General features: G+C 34.7%; 1 protein-coding gene across 2 annotated transcripts in view; it reads right to left on the bottom strand.

Moving 5' to 3' along the window:
* LOC121415222 (tyrosine-protein phosphatase non-receptor type 9-like) overlaps window positions 1-16,997 on the bottom strand; it is a 65,210-nt gene that overhangs the window by 31,915 nt on the left and 16,298 nt on the right. Inside the window, exons 2-4 of one of the 2 annotated variants that reach the window (XM_041608393.1) lie at window positions 16,841-16,930; window positions 12,198-12,322; window positions 960-1,176 (exon numbers count right to left, since the gene is read on the bottom strand). In XM_041608393.1, coding sequence (XP_041464327.1) covers window positions 960-1,176; window positions 12,198-12,322; window positions 16,841-16,930 — 432 coding nt within the window. The remainder of the gene's footprint in view (window positions 1-959; window positions 1,177-12,197; window positions 12,323-16,840; window positions 16,931-16,997) is intronic. The other variant, XM_041608394.1, reaches the window with a different exon arrangement.

Here is a 16,997-nt window from a genome sequence, read left to right as displayed (position 1 = left end):
GAACTATTTTTTTACTGGTGGAAGAATTAGGGCCATTTTACTCTCTCAAGTGATGTATTCGATCCTGTCAGATGTAGTCTTCATAAATGCCGATTTATTTCAATGAGCCGGTCGAGGTACCCTTTTCTGGTCAGATATGGAATGTCAGACATATATCCTATCCACTGGTAGTTAACATTCAACCCTCGAATTTCCTCCTTAATTTTTATGAATTTGTTTGAAGTGCCACTTTAACACACGATTCTATGGGAAATGTTTTAGGCCTGTGATACCTCTAGACATGGAATTGTGTTTTTTTTATAAAGTGTCAGAAATGAGTCTGTGTTTGCAGACTAGGTGTAGCCAGTATAGGTCGATTCAGACTGCCTTGAATTTGGTTAGCCCCAGGTATTCTCTGACTGGGAAATTTGCCCTGGGGGCCGTTTCATAAAGCTTTTCGTAATTTAAGAGCGACTTCAAGAACGACTGGTGATCCTTTATTGTGGTAAATGGTATATTCATTGGTGATGGTTATACGTGTAAGAAAGGTTCACCAGTCGTTCTTTAAGTTGCTCTTAACTTACGAACAGCTTTGTGAAACACCCACCAGGTAATTTTGGCAATGTGAAAGCACATTCTACGTTATATCACCGAAAGAAAATACCCGATAACTAGTAGGTACTTTTTCCAAAGTTGCAGGTATTTTTGCAGTGTGATAGCAAATTACGGGAACTTTCTTAAAACCTAGCGTGTAGTTGGGCACCGACCATAGATGGCTGCTATTAAGCTAGCGATTTGAATCTCGCACCTTGCCTGCTTATTAGACTATACTGCGCATACTTGTAACTTCGGGAACCTATCCCAAAGGGGATGTTTCAGGTATGTTTTATAGAGTATTGACAAAGCAAACCCATAAGACTATTTTTTATAATTTCCAGTAGATGCTCCTTGAGCAAAAAAAAAAGAAAAATAAGACTTACCCTCTCCTTGATTTTCTCCTTCAAAAGTGGCGTGAGGATCTTGTACATGGCTTTGAACCATAGAGGGGGCGTGACGACGTAGATACGCTTTAATCTTGCCGGATACCCATCTCTGAGCATGCCCAGTAGCTTCTTGCTCATATTCAAATCAAAGTTTGTGAAAGAAGATCCAGTCATGTTGTAGATCCATGTTAATCCGTTTCTCTGTGTCTCGTAACTGAGCAGGCAAAAATGGAATGAAAAAAAAAAGAAATATGAAAATTGTAATTACAGGGTTCAAACTAATCTAAGGCCAAGGTTTCTTTTTTGGATGCCTTGTTGACATTTGACCTTGCATTAACCTTGTGGTTTTGGTGTGCCCTTTAAATTTTTTTCACATTTGTGCTTTCAAGGTACTAAGGAAAGTGGCAATGCCCTAATTAGGCCTGTAATTGACACAAAGCAGATGAGCCCTATGACGGTCTTAACTGAATAATAAAGTGACATTGACATATCCCTGGGTAACTCCATCTGGGCCCCATAACACAATGATTAGCAATTAATTTCTAATTTGAAAGAAATATTCTGATTTGTTTCTAGTCAGTCTACTGACCAAAATGCTCATGCGACAATAGGCCAGCTCATTTAGCGATTAATCGCTATAAACCCTTGTGTTACAGATCAATTGTTGCTATACCAGAGCTAAAAATATCACAATCATGCACATAATTCTAATGATAGTGCTACCTGTCAACCAGCTTTATCACTTGATCTGGGTCCCATTTAATACAACTTATCAAACAACAAATTTCAAGAAGTTAAAAGCTACAGAAATCCCTTCAATCTGATTGGTTAATAGTACTAAATTGGGTATACATATCATGCATTTGTAAGTCTTTGTCTCTTTATGAGGTGAGACTCTGAAGTCTGTGTTTCCTGTGATTGCTGATTGTGGTAATCAATCTCCTACACAATAGCTTCACAAATCTAACACTCTTCGGATTTCCCATCCTCAAAAGTTTCATTTTGTTTGAAAACATCTTCTCAACCAAAAAAAAGCTCTGACAGATAATATCTGAGGATGCTTGTTTTTTTCTATTTTAGTTCAGATTTTACGAATTTTATCAGTTTCTTCAACATAATACTTGTTTTCTTTGTAAATACTATCCTATACACAATGTATCACAAGACTTCATCTACACTTTATAGGATACCATATACATAGGTGCTTATCCAGTATACAGGTACATGTACATGTATATCCATCACCAAGGGTGAAAAGATTATTGTTACTATTACATTATTAATTAAAAAAAAAAGAAAATCAGCTAATTATCATCTTCTTCATCATCAGCAGCATCACCAATAGCATCATCATCACCATCATCATCGTCATCATAATAATCATCATCACCATCATCATCATCAAAACTTGAAAATGTTGTAAAATAAGAGAAAAAATAAGAAAATAAGAAAGTTATTAGAACTTTTTGTCCGGGTGAACTTCCCCTTTAATGTGCTGTAACAGATTTATTAAGCAGATCATCAGATTCAAACAGTCATTCCCGACATAAAGTATGCACATCTCCACTCCCTGAGGAGTATTCCAGCCAGTCACCAATAAGGTGCACATAATCTTTGGCAATTTTCAATGACTTTCACATCCTACTGAGCACCCATTTAGTACCTGGGTGGAGAGTGGCAAAGTGTGGTTGAACGCCTTGCCAAAGGACGCTAGAACGTGGTGAGATTGAAACACATGACCCTCTGTTTAGTAGGCGAGCATCAGATGATCAGAACCACTTCACCGCAGCTCTTCCACAATCTGCGACAACTGAAACGAGGACAGGAGGGAGGGGGGGGGCTGAATTGATCACCAGGGCAGAGATGGGCAGCTGCACTTAAATGTCAAAATCAACTCTCTCGGGGGGGGGGGCTGAATTGATCACCAGGGCAGAGATGGGCAGCTGCACTTAAATGTCAAAATCAACTCTACGATGATCCATAATTTTGAAGCATGAAAAACAAATGAATCACCCATCAAATTCAATATTTGCTTTTCTTGATTTCCTGACCACAAAATTGCGAGTCTGATTCATAGCACTTGTTTATGACAGTTCCATCATCGAAGGGACGACCAGACTGCTTGGGGAAGGGGTGGGTGGCAAGGGGACAGGTAATGGCCAGTGGAAGACTTGAACTGAAGAAAACATAACTTGAAGTTCTTCAAGTCAAGGATTTCAAGATTTGGTACCTTATGTAGCTTGTCCAAAAATCTTCTGCAATATATAGGAAATTATGGGGAAATGTTAAAGATCTATAGAACGAAAAGAATTAGCTAAATTTTTCAATCCATTTTGCATGTATAAATGAGAAATGTTATTTTCCTTCCAAGTTTTGAGGTCAAGCATTCAACCACTGTGCTTGCCCCATACTGCATTAAAGGGGAATCCAACCCAAATAAAAACTTGTTTTTATAAGAAAAAGAAAAATCAGACAAGTTGATAGGTGAAAGTTTGAACAATATTGGACAAACAACAAGAAAGTTATGAATTTTTAAAAGTTGTAAATATTGGTAATCACTATATTCATGGAGACTTCAAATTGGCCGCATATGGGATGTAATTGTGATGTAAGGCAAGGACTACTCTTTCATGTACTCCACTACATATTATGGCTAAAATGTCATTTTTCCCAAAAGTTTTATTTCAAATAATATTTTTCTTTCATGAGGACATTAAACAATATACTACCTGGGTTATATTTAGATTACTGCCCCAGGGGAGTGGGTACTTAGGAGAAAACCACAAATCCCTGATAATAAAGTACATGGCCTATGGGAAAGTTGTCCTTGCCCCTTGTCATAATTTACTTACCCAGTTGCCAATTTGGAATCTACATACTATTAGTGATCTCAATTTTTAAGCAGCTATAACTTTCTTATTGCTTGTCCGATTTCTTTCAAATTTTCACCATTCTGTTTCATTTATTTTTCTCCTTCCCCACACAACATTTTATGGCCAAGGCTGGATTCCCCTTTAAAGAAGAACTACATGTAATGTAGAGTTACATTGTTGGTTACATTGGTTACCAATCCGGAAGTGTATAGAATTTAAAATACTTCTCAATTGGAAAGGGTTAAATGGTTTGGCACCAAAATATCTACAAGACCTTGTCATGCCTTGTACACCAGCTCGTAGCCTGAGATCATTACACTAGAAACTTCTTAAAGGGGTGGTGCAGGCTAAAAATATTTATAGCTTAATACACAGAGTAGAACTCAATGAGTAAAACGCTGAAAATTTCATCAAAATCGGATAACAAATAATAAAGTTATTGAAGTTTAAAGTTTAGCAATATTTTGTGAAAACAGTCATCATGAATATTCATTAGGCGAGCTGATGATGTCACATCTCCACTTTCCGTTTTCTTATGTTATTACATAAAATCATATTGTTTTCATTATTTCATACTTGTGTGAATAAAATGTCTCCCTTATAATGAAATAAGTTGCAGCAATAAATATCTAATGCACTAAATCAGTTGTCAATCCAATTTTTCTAGTTCCTGGAGGAAAAAAAATTGAATAAACCTAATTTCATATAATAAAATACAAAAGAACAAGTGGAGACGTGACATCATCAGCCCACCAAATGAATATTCATGACGACTTTTTTTTACAAAATATTACTAAACTTTAGAATTCAATATCTTTGCTATTTGTTGTCCGATTTTGACGAAATTTTCGGCATTTTGCTCAGTGAATTCTACTCTATTCATTTAAGCTAAAAATACTTTCAGCCTGGACCACCCCTTTAAGACTCCCAAGACATGTATAGCATATGGTGCACAAGCTTTCTCTGCCTCAGCACCCTCTCTCTTAAAAAAAATTGCCATTAAATTTAAGAATTATACCATCACAAGAGACCTTCAAATCCAAACTGAGGTCTTATCTTTCCTAACAGTATTAGTTGTTGGCACTTGACACTCATCAAAACTTTCTTTCTTTTCTTATGCGCCTCGGAATAGAATATTTCAAGATAGATGGCGCTATATAAATGCCTATTATCATTATTAATGTAGAGTTCAAAAATGCCCAAGGATCAGATATAATATCATGTTCATATTCCAACAAAGTTCTATTATCAAACTGCAAAATCATTCCAAATTTCTAAAATGTTTTTTTTTTCTTGATGTAGAAAATAAACTATGCATTCTTAATGATTCCATGACATACCATACAAGATTGCAGCTTATTTTATTGAGGCAGGCTAATCCATTTTCACCCATTCCTTGAAGTGGTAAAACATCGTTAATGTTCAAGCATCTATTTCATTTCATAAACACTTAAAAGCATTTCTGAGAAAGGAATCATAATCCAATGATATCATCACATTTTCCTACACCCTGTATTTTGAATCACATGCTAGGGCATGTGCAGCAATATCCAATCAAAATCATAGCTCCCACAATGAATCAAAACCTATATATTGCTACATGTATTCTGAACCTGGCCCATACTAAAATCAAAGCCTCTATATTGCTTCACGTATTCTGAACCTGGCCCATATTAAAATTTTGAATTATTGAAAAGTTTGGGCAAAAGAGTTGTCCCTTTTTCAGATGTGCTTACGTGGAAAAAAGCACCTGGTAATGACAAAGACCCCCCCCCAAAAAAAATGGACAGGTGGGGGAGTGTTTCACAAAAATTTAGGTGTGACTTAAGAGTTGCACTTAAATTTCAGTATGTAGTGCATCGCTGCAATTGATCAGATCATGCACACAGAACACATATCCATTATACACGTTATATATAATAACATGTGCGTGTTGGGGTTTAATCATAACTCTTAAGTCATACTATTTACAAATAGAGCCATGAATGTCATTCCAAAAAAAAAACTTTCCTGTTTGTTGCAGATTGCAGACTGTATTCTCACACCTAATTCTTAACCCCCCCCCCAAAAAAAAAAATCCACACAAACAAATTAGAATAAAATTTCATTACTATGTCATTATAACTAAAGCTTTAACTTTTGGGGTAATTTCAAGAAAAAAAGTATCACCTCCATCAAAATCATCTTCGCCATCATCACATCATCATAATCATCATCATCATCACCATTATCATCAACATCATCACCACCATCATCATCATCATCATCACCACCACCACCATCATCCTCATCACCACCACCACCATCATCAGCAGCATCACCATCATCATCATCACCTTCACCATCATCATCACCAACTTCATCACCATCTTCATCATCATCATTACCATCATCATCATTACCATCATCATCACTACCATCATCATCATCATCACCACCACCACCACCATCATCATCATCATTACCATCATCATCATCATCATCATCACTATCATCATCATCATCATTTCCATCATCATTAGCAGCAGCAGAAGCAGCACCAACACCACCATCAACATAATTTCCTATATCATTTTATATTCCTTCACTTTTTTTAAAATGCTTCTTTCATGGACCTTCATGTACATGTACATGTATGTGCATAAATAGAAAAAAAGTGTGATACATCTCAGGGATTTCTACATCTATTATTCAAATGCTGAAGGCCTGATCTCACTGGTCGATGGACACAAAACGTATTCGTAACGGATACAGCTTACAAGCAAAATCTCGAGGTGGCACTATCCATTTTCATCAACTCCAGAGAATGCACAAAATGGGTGAACAATGTAATCATAGTGGACGGATGCTCATGGATATAGAGCGTATGAAACATGGATGCAGATACATATATTACACAACGGATACATAACGTTTTTTCAATGGATAGCAAGATTCTTCTCCATTTTACATCCTCTAGAGCTGCATCCGTAAATGCAGTGGGACCAAGCCTTTAAGGTTGTTCTTCTGAATTTGAACTAAAGTGCAAAGAACTGTAAACATGATCATGAATAATCATATTCCAAACACACATACAGAATGGGTGCATCTATCTGAATAGATTTTATGTATCCCATTAAAGTGATCTCTATAGAATATCATAATAATAATAAATAATGTGGTGTATTTGTCTATACTACTAGTTTTGATACTAGTAGTTTGGAACTACATGTACATGTATATGAAGCAACCAAAGCTATGCCTTTTTTCTTGATTTTTTCCTCCATATAGCATTAAAAAAACACTTCTGAAACCATGAGAAACTGCAAATTACATACCAATTTAAGGTAAGTTGACTATTGTCTGTACACCTGTCATAAATAAGCCAATGCAGGATTAGATTATCTTTATGTTAATTTGTTATGTACATCTCCTGTATTGAACAATGCTATATGATCGTGGCAGTGAGTCAACCTTATGCAACACTATTCCTCGATTTATATTTTCAGTGTGTGCACATGGCAGAGCTTCTTTTTTTCAAAATGAATTATCCTGGAATGAACACTAAAACTTTTTTGGAGTTAATCATTTCTCCTGAAATTATTCTCAGAGGGAAGGACTTCTCTTTTAAATCCTTTAAGTGCCGCTACACAATTTAAACTATGCCTTTCTATAGTAATTTTGCAAGTTAGAAAAAATGCATACGCAGTACCTAGATCTACATTTGATTTAGTATGAATCATGTGAATTTTAATATTTTGGCAAGTTTGGACTCCATTACCATCAATATTCTTAAATATCCTTGAAAAATCTGTAAAAATATTCAATTTCTAGAATAATTCTTGAAAACCTCGAAATATCATGAAAACCAACAGGTGCTGAAACCCTGGCACAATGTAGTTGTGAGCATGGACATGTAATGAGAAACCTCTGAAGCAAAATACTATATAATAAACATCACAAGAGGGCAGTATACAAACTAATTCAATGTCTTCTTTGACTCTGACTGGTTAGCACGACAAGAATTTATGAGGCAGATGTGACTAAGAAACTGTGTAAATTTTAAGCCATTCAAAGCTTTCTATTTGGTGTCAGGTAAAAATGGCAGAGGTTATAATTGCAGATATAAAAATGGCAGAGGTAATAATGGCAGAGGTGAAAATGGCGGAGGTAAAAATGGCTTATTGTAAATATTTTTATACGGAAAATAAATACTACTACTACTACTAAAAAATGGCAAGGTTGGGGCTAGGTAAAAATTGCTGAAGTAAAAATGGCAGAGGTTATATTTACTGCCATTTTAACCTCTATCACTTTTAAACCAATCCTCTCATTTGGAAGTACAAGTGAAGTACCCTCCAAAACCAGAGGAGATGTAGGGGGTGATCTAGTGACTTACCTTGGTAGGGAGGGGGTAGAACTGCAACCAAGATTACCCCAAATCTAGGGTAGGGTCAAATGCTGATCATGGGAACATTCTTAAGTCTAACCCAGTAAAATGTTGATTTTAATCAATAGAGAGAAATCTAACAAGCATGAAATTTCTTCAGAATAGGATGAAATAGGAAAGTTATGACATTATAAATTTTCGCTTATTTTAATGTTTGAATTACATACATGTAATACCTGTGTTCAATTTTTTACAGATTTGACAAGGACCAACTTGACTGAACAATAAAATACTAAATGGTAATTCCACATGTTGAGGATGGAATAACACGTGATTCACAGGCCAAAGAGGAGAAAATCAGAACGCTTTATATTCCATATAATAAAATATCAAATATGAAATAGTATGTGGATGAAGTCATCAGTCCTATCATTTGCATGTACAGACCAGGATTCGAAAAATTACTGTTTTGTGAAATTAAAGTGAAAATTCAAAATATCATGACTTTCTTTCATAGTGAACGATGCTTGTAGGATTATTCTCTTTTTATTCAAATCAACTTTTTGTTGAAATGGACTTGTCCTTTTAAAGCCTTTACAAAGAGTTACTGTACTAAACTAGAAAAATAAGTGTTCATTTTTTTGTGACAAGGAGTGATAATCACACAGAAGCACCAAAATAAAAATCACATTTTCTTTTTATGGGCATTCTGTAATAATCATTTCAAAAAGTTGGCTTTTCTGAATTTCAATTCCACAATCCACGCCCCTAAATATGTCTCGGTAACAGTAGGTGGTTTCAGGCCGCCTCGAAGTTCGCCAGTTCCAGGTATTCTCTGATCGGGAAATTTACCCCGATCAGAAAATACCAGGTATTTTGGTAATGTGAAAGCAAACTACGCGTAAATAGTAGGTACTTGGCGAAATTACGAGAACTTTCGTGGGGATTTTTCCAAGGTCGCAGGTATTTTGGCAATGTGAAAGCAAATTACGGGAACTTTTAGCCCAGCGTGTCGTTGGGCGAGGCGGCATGGGTGGCTGCTGGGCTAGTGATTTTGAATCTTGCGCCTTGCCTGCACATCAGACCACGCTGCGCATGCTCGTAATTTCGGGAACTTATCCCGAAGGATGTGTTTCGGGGCGGTGTGAATGCAGGAATAATTAACAGGTATTTTTTAGCCTAAAAAAGTTCCTATAATTTAACGGGGATTCTTGTGATCGAGGCGGTTTAAAACCACCTATCATGAATGTGTGACCTATAACGATCCATAAGTGAGGGACTGTTACTTACAAATACAGCAGGGTTGGACCAGCAGAGCATTCCACGAGGCAACATGTATGATAAGTCCATAACCGTGGAATACTTGTTTAATGTGTTATATTCATTATTCAATATATTTTCTTTCTTTCCAGTCTCCTATGTGTTTTCTCCCTACCACTTTAGAGGCAATTTGCAATTTTGCCATAAATTATTTACATGTATTATCATCATCATTATTATCCCCACAGAATCATACTGTGGTTACAACTATCCAAGATTACTGTTATCCCATGTGTAAAATTATTGTTCTCTTCTCCTTTCTTAATTTTCGACATGTAACATTTATTTTATTACTTTTACATGTCATTTTGTTATAGCAATTGTTATTGTATATATTTTGTATTTTACCTTGTACAGAATTTCGCAATTCAGCCTTCGGCTGCGATGAAGTTTTCTGAATAAACCATTTCAATTATCATTTATAGGCATAGTCATATGATCAAAGTGTTTGATTTCCTGAACAGATTGTATAACATTTTTTTTCTTCGAACAATTAAGTCAAGGCTTGGAGCCTGAATAAATATAATTTACAGGCTTTTGGATATTCTCTTTATCTAAGGCCTTCAATCAGTATTAACAATACAAACACATTCAACCTAAAATAATTTAGTACATGATTCGTTGTAATGGTGAACTACGAGTAAAATTATTATACCAGTGTATTCACAACTAAAGTTTTTTTCCTCCTGATAAGGGCTCTCAGTTTTCCTGGAATTCTGCACTATTTCCTGCAATATGATATGCGTTATACATCATGATTTGACAAATTTGGGGCTAAGTGGTATGTATGGAGTTGTAATTTCTAAAAGTTTATCAGCAATCGAAGAGAGTGTGCAACAAAGAACATGTGGTTGAATTCTTTCATGAATTTGACGTACATAAAGTAAAATCTACTATTCATTGTAAGAAATTTCATGAAAAAATATAAAGTTTAATTGAAGTGGAAGAAAATGAGATTTAATTCCTAAATAGAATTTTAGAGGAACATTATTACTTATTTATAGCTCTCTTTTCCTTGGATGTGATCATGTCCTGCAATTTCTTGAACCCTTATACTGAAAAAAAATCTCAAAATTTTCAGATTCTATTGTTTGTTTAAAGGAGAGCCCAACCTTGGTCATAAAATGTGTGAGAGAAAAAATTTAAACAAAATGGTAAAGGTTTGAAAGAAATCGGACAAGCAATAAGAAATATGGCTGTTTTGAAATTGAGATCTATAAGACTATCAAAATATCAAATTGGCAACTGGGTAAATAAATAATGACAAATAATGAGGATAACTTTCCCATAGCCCCAGCACCTTAAAAATCAGGGATTTGTGATTTTCTCCACAGTAATCAATATCAAGGTAGCTTATTGTTTACTTTTAAATCCTAATGTATTCAAGCAAAACTTTTGAAAAGAAAGAGCATTATCTCCATTTTAAGTATTGGGGTACATGGAAGAGTAGTCCTCACCCATGGAATTAAAAAAATTCTGTGCATTTTCTACATCACAAGGTTACAGGGCCTATTCACAACTGGCAAGAAAAAATATATTTATTCAAGTCAGCCCATTCTCAAATTTTTTATTTGATATTGCTGATTGAAAAAAATGTATGAATATGACTGACAATCTAACACTGATTCTAGGAAGGGTACCTGCTGAACTTCCTTTTTCCACATAGGAAAAATATATCACTACTATGGAACTATTTTTTACTGGTGAAAGAATTAGGGCCATTTTACTCTCTCAAGTGACGAATTTGATCCTGTCAGGTGTACATGTAGTCTTCATAAATGCCGATTTATTTTTTAAATGAGCCAGTCAAGGTACCCTTTTCTGGTCAGAAATGGAATGTCACACATATATCCCCTCCACTGGTAGTAAACATTCAACTCTCAAATCCCCTCCTTATTTTTTATGATTTTTTTTAAAGTGCCACTTTAATACACGAGTCTATACCAATGTGGCCAATTTGAAGTATGATTATCAATTTCTACAACTTTTTAGACATTCCCAATTTTCTGATTTTTCCCCAATATTGTACAAACTGTCACCTTTCTACTTGTCTGGGTTCCCCCCCCCCTATAAAACAACTTTTATTTTGGTAAGATTCCCCTTTAAACTATCATTAAGAGACATGTCAGTCAAGAAACCATGTTAACATTTACTCCCTCTGAACAAAAGAGGGCGACATACCACTAAGGCAACAAATGACATGGATTCTACATGCACCATCTTGCAACCCTGATGAAGGACCAATCTACTGTAATTCGAAAGAAAAACCTAGCAGAGTACACATTCATTCTCTATATCCTAATGACAAAGAATCCCTCCCACCAGGTTTATCTCAGCATGGTGGCTTAGTGGTACAGCGCCTGTGTCATGAATGGGAAGGTCCCCGGTTTGAATCCTGGCTGACAATTTAAAACAAGTTCATCAAAATCTATTATGAAATATCAAAGCAACCGATTTTGATGGAGCAAGTTTTAGATTGCTCCTCTCATTTCATTGTTTCAGATGATATAATTCTCCCCTTGCATTTTGGTTTCCTTTAAAGAAGATGACGTTCCTGGCTTTCCACAGTTGTGGTTGATCAGATCGATCAGAGCTCTTTGTAAGACGGGGCCTCCACCATGGATAAATTTGGGATGTTATTATCACATTAATTGCCCTAAGGTTGTTCCTTACCTGCTAAGGGCTTGGTCAAGTTGAAAAACAGCAGCTTGAAGTACTGCCTGCGTGGGTGTGGAGTTGGGAGTGTGGTAGCGAGCTGAAAAGAGTGCAATGGCAGCGCCAGCACCATCTCGTAATGGCTGTAACAAAACAAACAATTGGCATCTTTAAAGGTCAAGAAAATAGTCCTACATATGAACATGTACATGTATGTGGAGGAGTTGTACGGAAAACAATCATAATCTTAAAGATGTTGATATAACAGCAATGTTTTGGGGAAAGGTGATATAAGATCAAAGCTTTGTAAATATCACCACAGAAATAATTTTAAAGAAATCATCAAAAGTATCACTATTTGTTACCCTCTTACATTTTTTTCATAAGAAAATTTAACTATGATTTCAATATCTTTGGTTAAGTCTTATCCTTTTATATTCCATATCCACATTTGATGTGGAGCATTGTGGCCCAGTGGATTAGTCTCCGGACTTTGAAACAGAGGGTCGTGGGTTCAAATCCCAGCCATGGCGTAGTTTCCTTCAGCAAGAAATTCATCCACATTGTGCTGCACTCAACCCAGGTGAGGTGAATGGGTACCTGGCAGAAATTTATTCCTTGAAATGCCCCAGCGCTGTAAAAGGCTGCGGGGCTAAAGCCAGGGTAATAATATCCAAGTCCTTTGGAAGCGCATAGAGACGTTATTTATAATGTGTTATTTATGCGCTATACAAGAACTGTCTATTATTATTATTGAAAGACGTTTCAATTGTGCCAAGCATGGTACAAAAACATGGATTATACAGGCTTTTGTCCAGGATTACACTGTACGCTATGTCACATACGCTATGAAAAATCTAAAATGTGCTTTTGGCACAGTGAGCTAAAAGAGAGGCGCCACAATACAAGAAATCTGCACAAACCAAGGTTTTGTACCATGGTACAACCTCTCTCGAAAATACAAGCCTATGTGTACATGCATGAATTTGAATATGAATTTGAATATAATAATAATAGCTTTAACTAGATGATCTGTTTTTTTTTATTTTGGACCACTCTTTTGGAACTCATTACCTAATTTTGTTAAATTATCAAAATCTTCAAATCAATTTAAACGTGCATGTCTTCAAAACAAAACACTTCTAAACACGGCTTTCCATTTATTGTAATTTGTTTTCACACCCCCCCTCCTTTCTCTTAGACTTATTTTTCATTATGTTATGATTTATTCTTACTTTGGGGCCAATTTATACAAGCAGTTGTGCTTTCTTTGACCCCTCCATGTGTAATATATTTCTTAATGTCAATGATTTGTATATATGTATATTTTTAATTGTGGAAATAAATTTGAATTTGAATATTGTTTTTTCATGAATCATGAAGCCATTTTGATAGGATTGGGTATTTTTTCCTGATTTTAGTTCTTGATGTTGTTCATGATATCCACCTTCTTGCATCATCAGGAGGTCTCAGTCCCAGGCATTTTTTTTTTTGGAGGGGGAGATACTTTTCATAAATCTCTCACGTTGTATAAGCTTGAAAAATTCAATGAATGAGGATTTGCTGAGGCTCTTTTATGAATATCCAGGGCTCTTTAGAGCATTACAGGGGCTAAATCGCGCCCTGAGCCCCATGTATTCGTTCCCCTGCTCCGTCAGCTCTCTGTGCACGATCCAACTCATCTTGGAAATAAAGAAAGGGATTCTAAGAATAATCAATTACCGGTACACATTCTAACAGAAGGCTAATGACAATACGGCCCTGCATGTCATTTTATGTTGATTTTTTTTCCACGGATTTCAAAAATAAAAAATAAAAGAGTATGAACTTTGATAATGATCTATTATTGAAGTTCTCCTACATTCAATGTGTACAGTAGTCCCTGTTGTAATATTCATTAATGGGACTCATCAGTCTTTACAATAAATGCTTTCCTGCCGTCAAGGAAGTATATGAGAGTTGCCTCCAATTTTGTCATAACAACTGCATGCTGCTCTCCGTACATACACATACTACATTGTAAATGACTCACATGCACATGTACATGAATATCACATCACTCTAATCATGTTTTCAAAAGTGCTGCTTAGAGGTTTGAACTAGCATGACATGAGTGTTTGAAAGTTTTTACAACGTACTTACAATCGGGTTTTCCACATTTTTAAAGTAGTACCTAACTACAACAGAAAAAAAAATGTGCTCACTTTTAAAACCAACTTTACTTTTGATAGGCCTCAATATAAAATTACTTCAGTAGTAAATGATATATTCTTTTTAAAATGCTTGCAAAGTTTCTAACACTTTAAACTACAGTTACATGTATTTTATATTCATACAATATATAATTGCAAAATTGAGAGTTAATTTTCATCTTATAATCAAAATTAAACTTTAAAATGTCTGAAAAGATCATAATGCGCAATCAATGAACAATATAACCCTAATACAGTAATCGTAGAGATCCAGATGGGACAAAAAATAAAATTGACAAATCAGATGTATTGAAAGCTCTGTATTCACTATTTCACACAAGGTCATGCATTGTCAATGCTTTTCTGGTGAGTATTCTGCATTATGCATTATAAATATAGCTCCATTTTGCTTTTAGTTCCAGTCTGGGCCTTTAAAGGGGAAGTTCACTCTGAAGAAAAGTTTGTTGTAAAAATAGCAACAACAAAAATACAAAAAAATATTGGTGAAAGTTTGAGGAAAATCTGTCAAAGATTGAGAAAGTTATCAGAATTTCAAGTTTTGGATTGTGAGGTCATAAACAAGCAGCTGCCCCATATGTTATGTAATATAAAATGCATGAATTTCATTTATTTAATGGTTCTTGATAACTTTTTTTTTCTTTTCATGATTGTGTGTGAAATGATTAGTCAATTGATATACAAAAGGTAGAGTAAACACCATTTTCAATTTTCTGAGAAAATGACAATTAATTTCTTACCAATCGCTATTTTAAATTAGGAATGATGCTTGCATATGACATCACAAATCAAATACATAAAATTCTAACAACTTTTTAATTCTTTGATGGATTTTTCTCAAACATTCTGCAAGATTTTTAAATTATTTTGTCTGCTATTTTTACAACAAACTTTTTTCAGGGTTAACTTCCCCTTTAATGGGATAAAATTGAGGGGGAATAAAGATCTGCATTTAAGAAGCAGAACAAACTTCCTAAAAAAACTGATGATTTCTAGGAAAATAAAATACAAAATCAATATAACATGGCACATGCTCACAACTCGCAAAATTTTAATTTTTTACAATGTCTAACCTTTGATGGATGGATGATATCAAACTATGAAATACTTACATCTTAATACATAGAGAAGAATTCACTGAGCAAAATGCCGAAAATTTCATCAAAATAATAATAACAAATAATAAAGTTATTGAAGTTTTTAAATAAGTTTAGCAATATTTTGTGAAAACAGTCATCATGAATATTCATTAGGTGGGCTGATGATGTCACATCCCCACCTTCCGTTTTCTTATGTTATTACATAAAAATCATAATTTTTTCATTGTTTCATACTTGTGTGAATAACATGTCTCCCTTATAATGAAATAAGTTGCAGCAATAAATGTCTAATGCACTAAATCAGTCGTCAATCCAATTTTTCTAGTTCTTGGAGGATAAAAATTGAATAAACCTAATTTCATTTAATAAAATACAAAAGAACAGGTGGAGATGTGACATCATCAGCCCACCTAATGAATATTCATGACAACTGTTTTCACAAAATATTGCTAAACTTTAGAATTCAATAACTTTGTTATTTGTTATCCGATTTTGATGAAATTTTGCTCAGTGAATTCTTCTCTATTTATTTAGCCATAAATACTTTCAGCCTGGACCATCCCTTTAAGTGCAGGATTTTAAAAATTCAATTTCAATTCATTTTCTATAGCCTCAAACTTAACAACATTGTCAACCACTTGGACCAAGATGGCACTATGTATAACTTAGTACTATTTCGGCATGCGGTGCTAAGTTGTAATATGGTAATCTACATCGAATGGGATGATATCGTCTTAATAACTTTAGCGGAAGATTCATTTTAGCAAGAAAGTCTAGAAATCTTGCACTCCATAATAAAAAAAATCATTTAAAGTTGGAAAATATGAATATATTTCACTTTTACATAGAGTGTATACTGACATTGTTATTGTTAAACTGATATTGATATTGTTCAACTGCCCTACCTGAGTCAGCAAGATGGCCATTCCAACGGGCTTTCTTTCTTTACATATATTTACTTTCAAAAGTGTATACAATCTATGTCTTGTTTTTTTTACACTTGTTCCTTAATTGCTTTTCGTTCAATACAACAATGTAATACATGTACAAAACAACATCATTAGAAATTTTAAATACGAATAATGATATTTTTGAGATCTAAACCAGATTATATTCTTATTCATTTTTTTATAGGTGCATCAAGTTCCAGTGGAATTGCTTCGCTAAAAATGCAAAAATGACTGTCATGATCCAACACTATATTTATCCCTTTTTATCTCCACCTACATGTATTAACTGATCTGACTCTGATGTTCATTCTGAGAGCATCACTTTCCTATTTCGTAAGTCATTTCTTTTCTGATCACCAATCAAACATTGATGGCTTCATTATTAATCAAACAAAACTTACCAGGACTGTGAATTTTTCTGATAATAACTCTCTGCTAACTGGTTCCTCGGTGGGGTTAAAGTTTAACAATCCTTCCCGAACTCTCAATTCCTAGAGTCAAATCAGGAAATATTAAAAAAAAATTGAATTACTGCGTATAATTGTTATATCAATTAAA

This window comes from Lytechinus variegatus, chromosome 5 (genome assembly GCF_018143015.1).
Source record: "Lytechinus variegatus isolate NC3 chromosome 5, Lvar_3.0, whole genome shotgun sequence".
Lineage (NCBI taxonomy): Eukaryota > Metazoa > Echinodermata > Echinoidea > Temnopleuroida > Toxopneustidae > Lytechinus > Lytechinus variegatus.
This window is presented reverse-complemented; position numbering and strand designations above follow the sequence as displayed.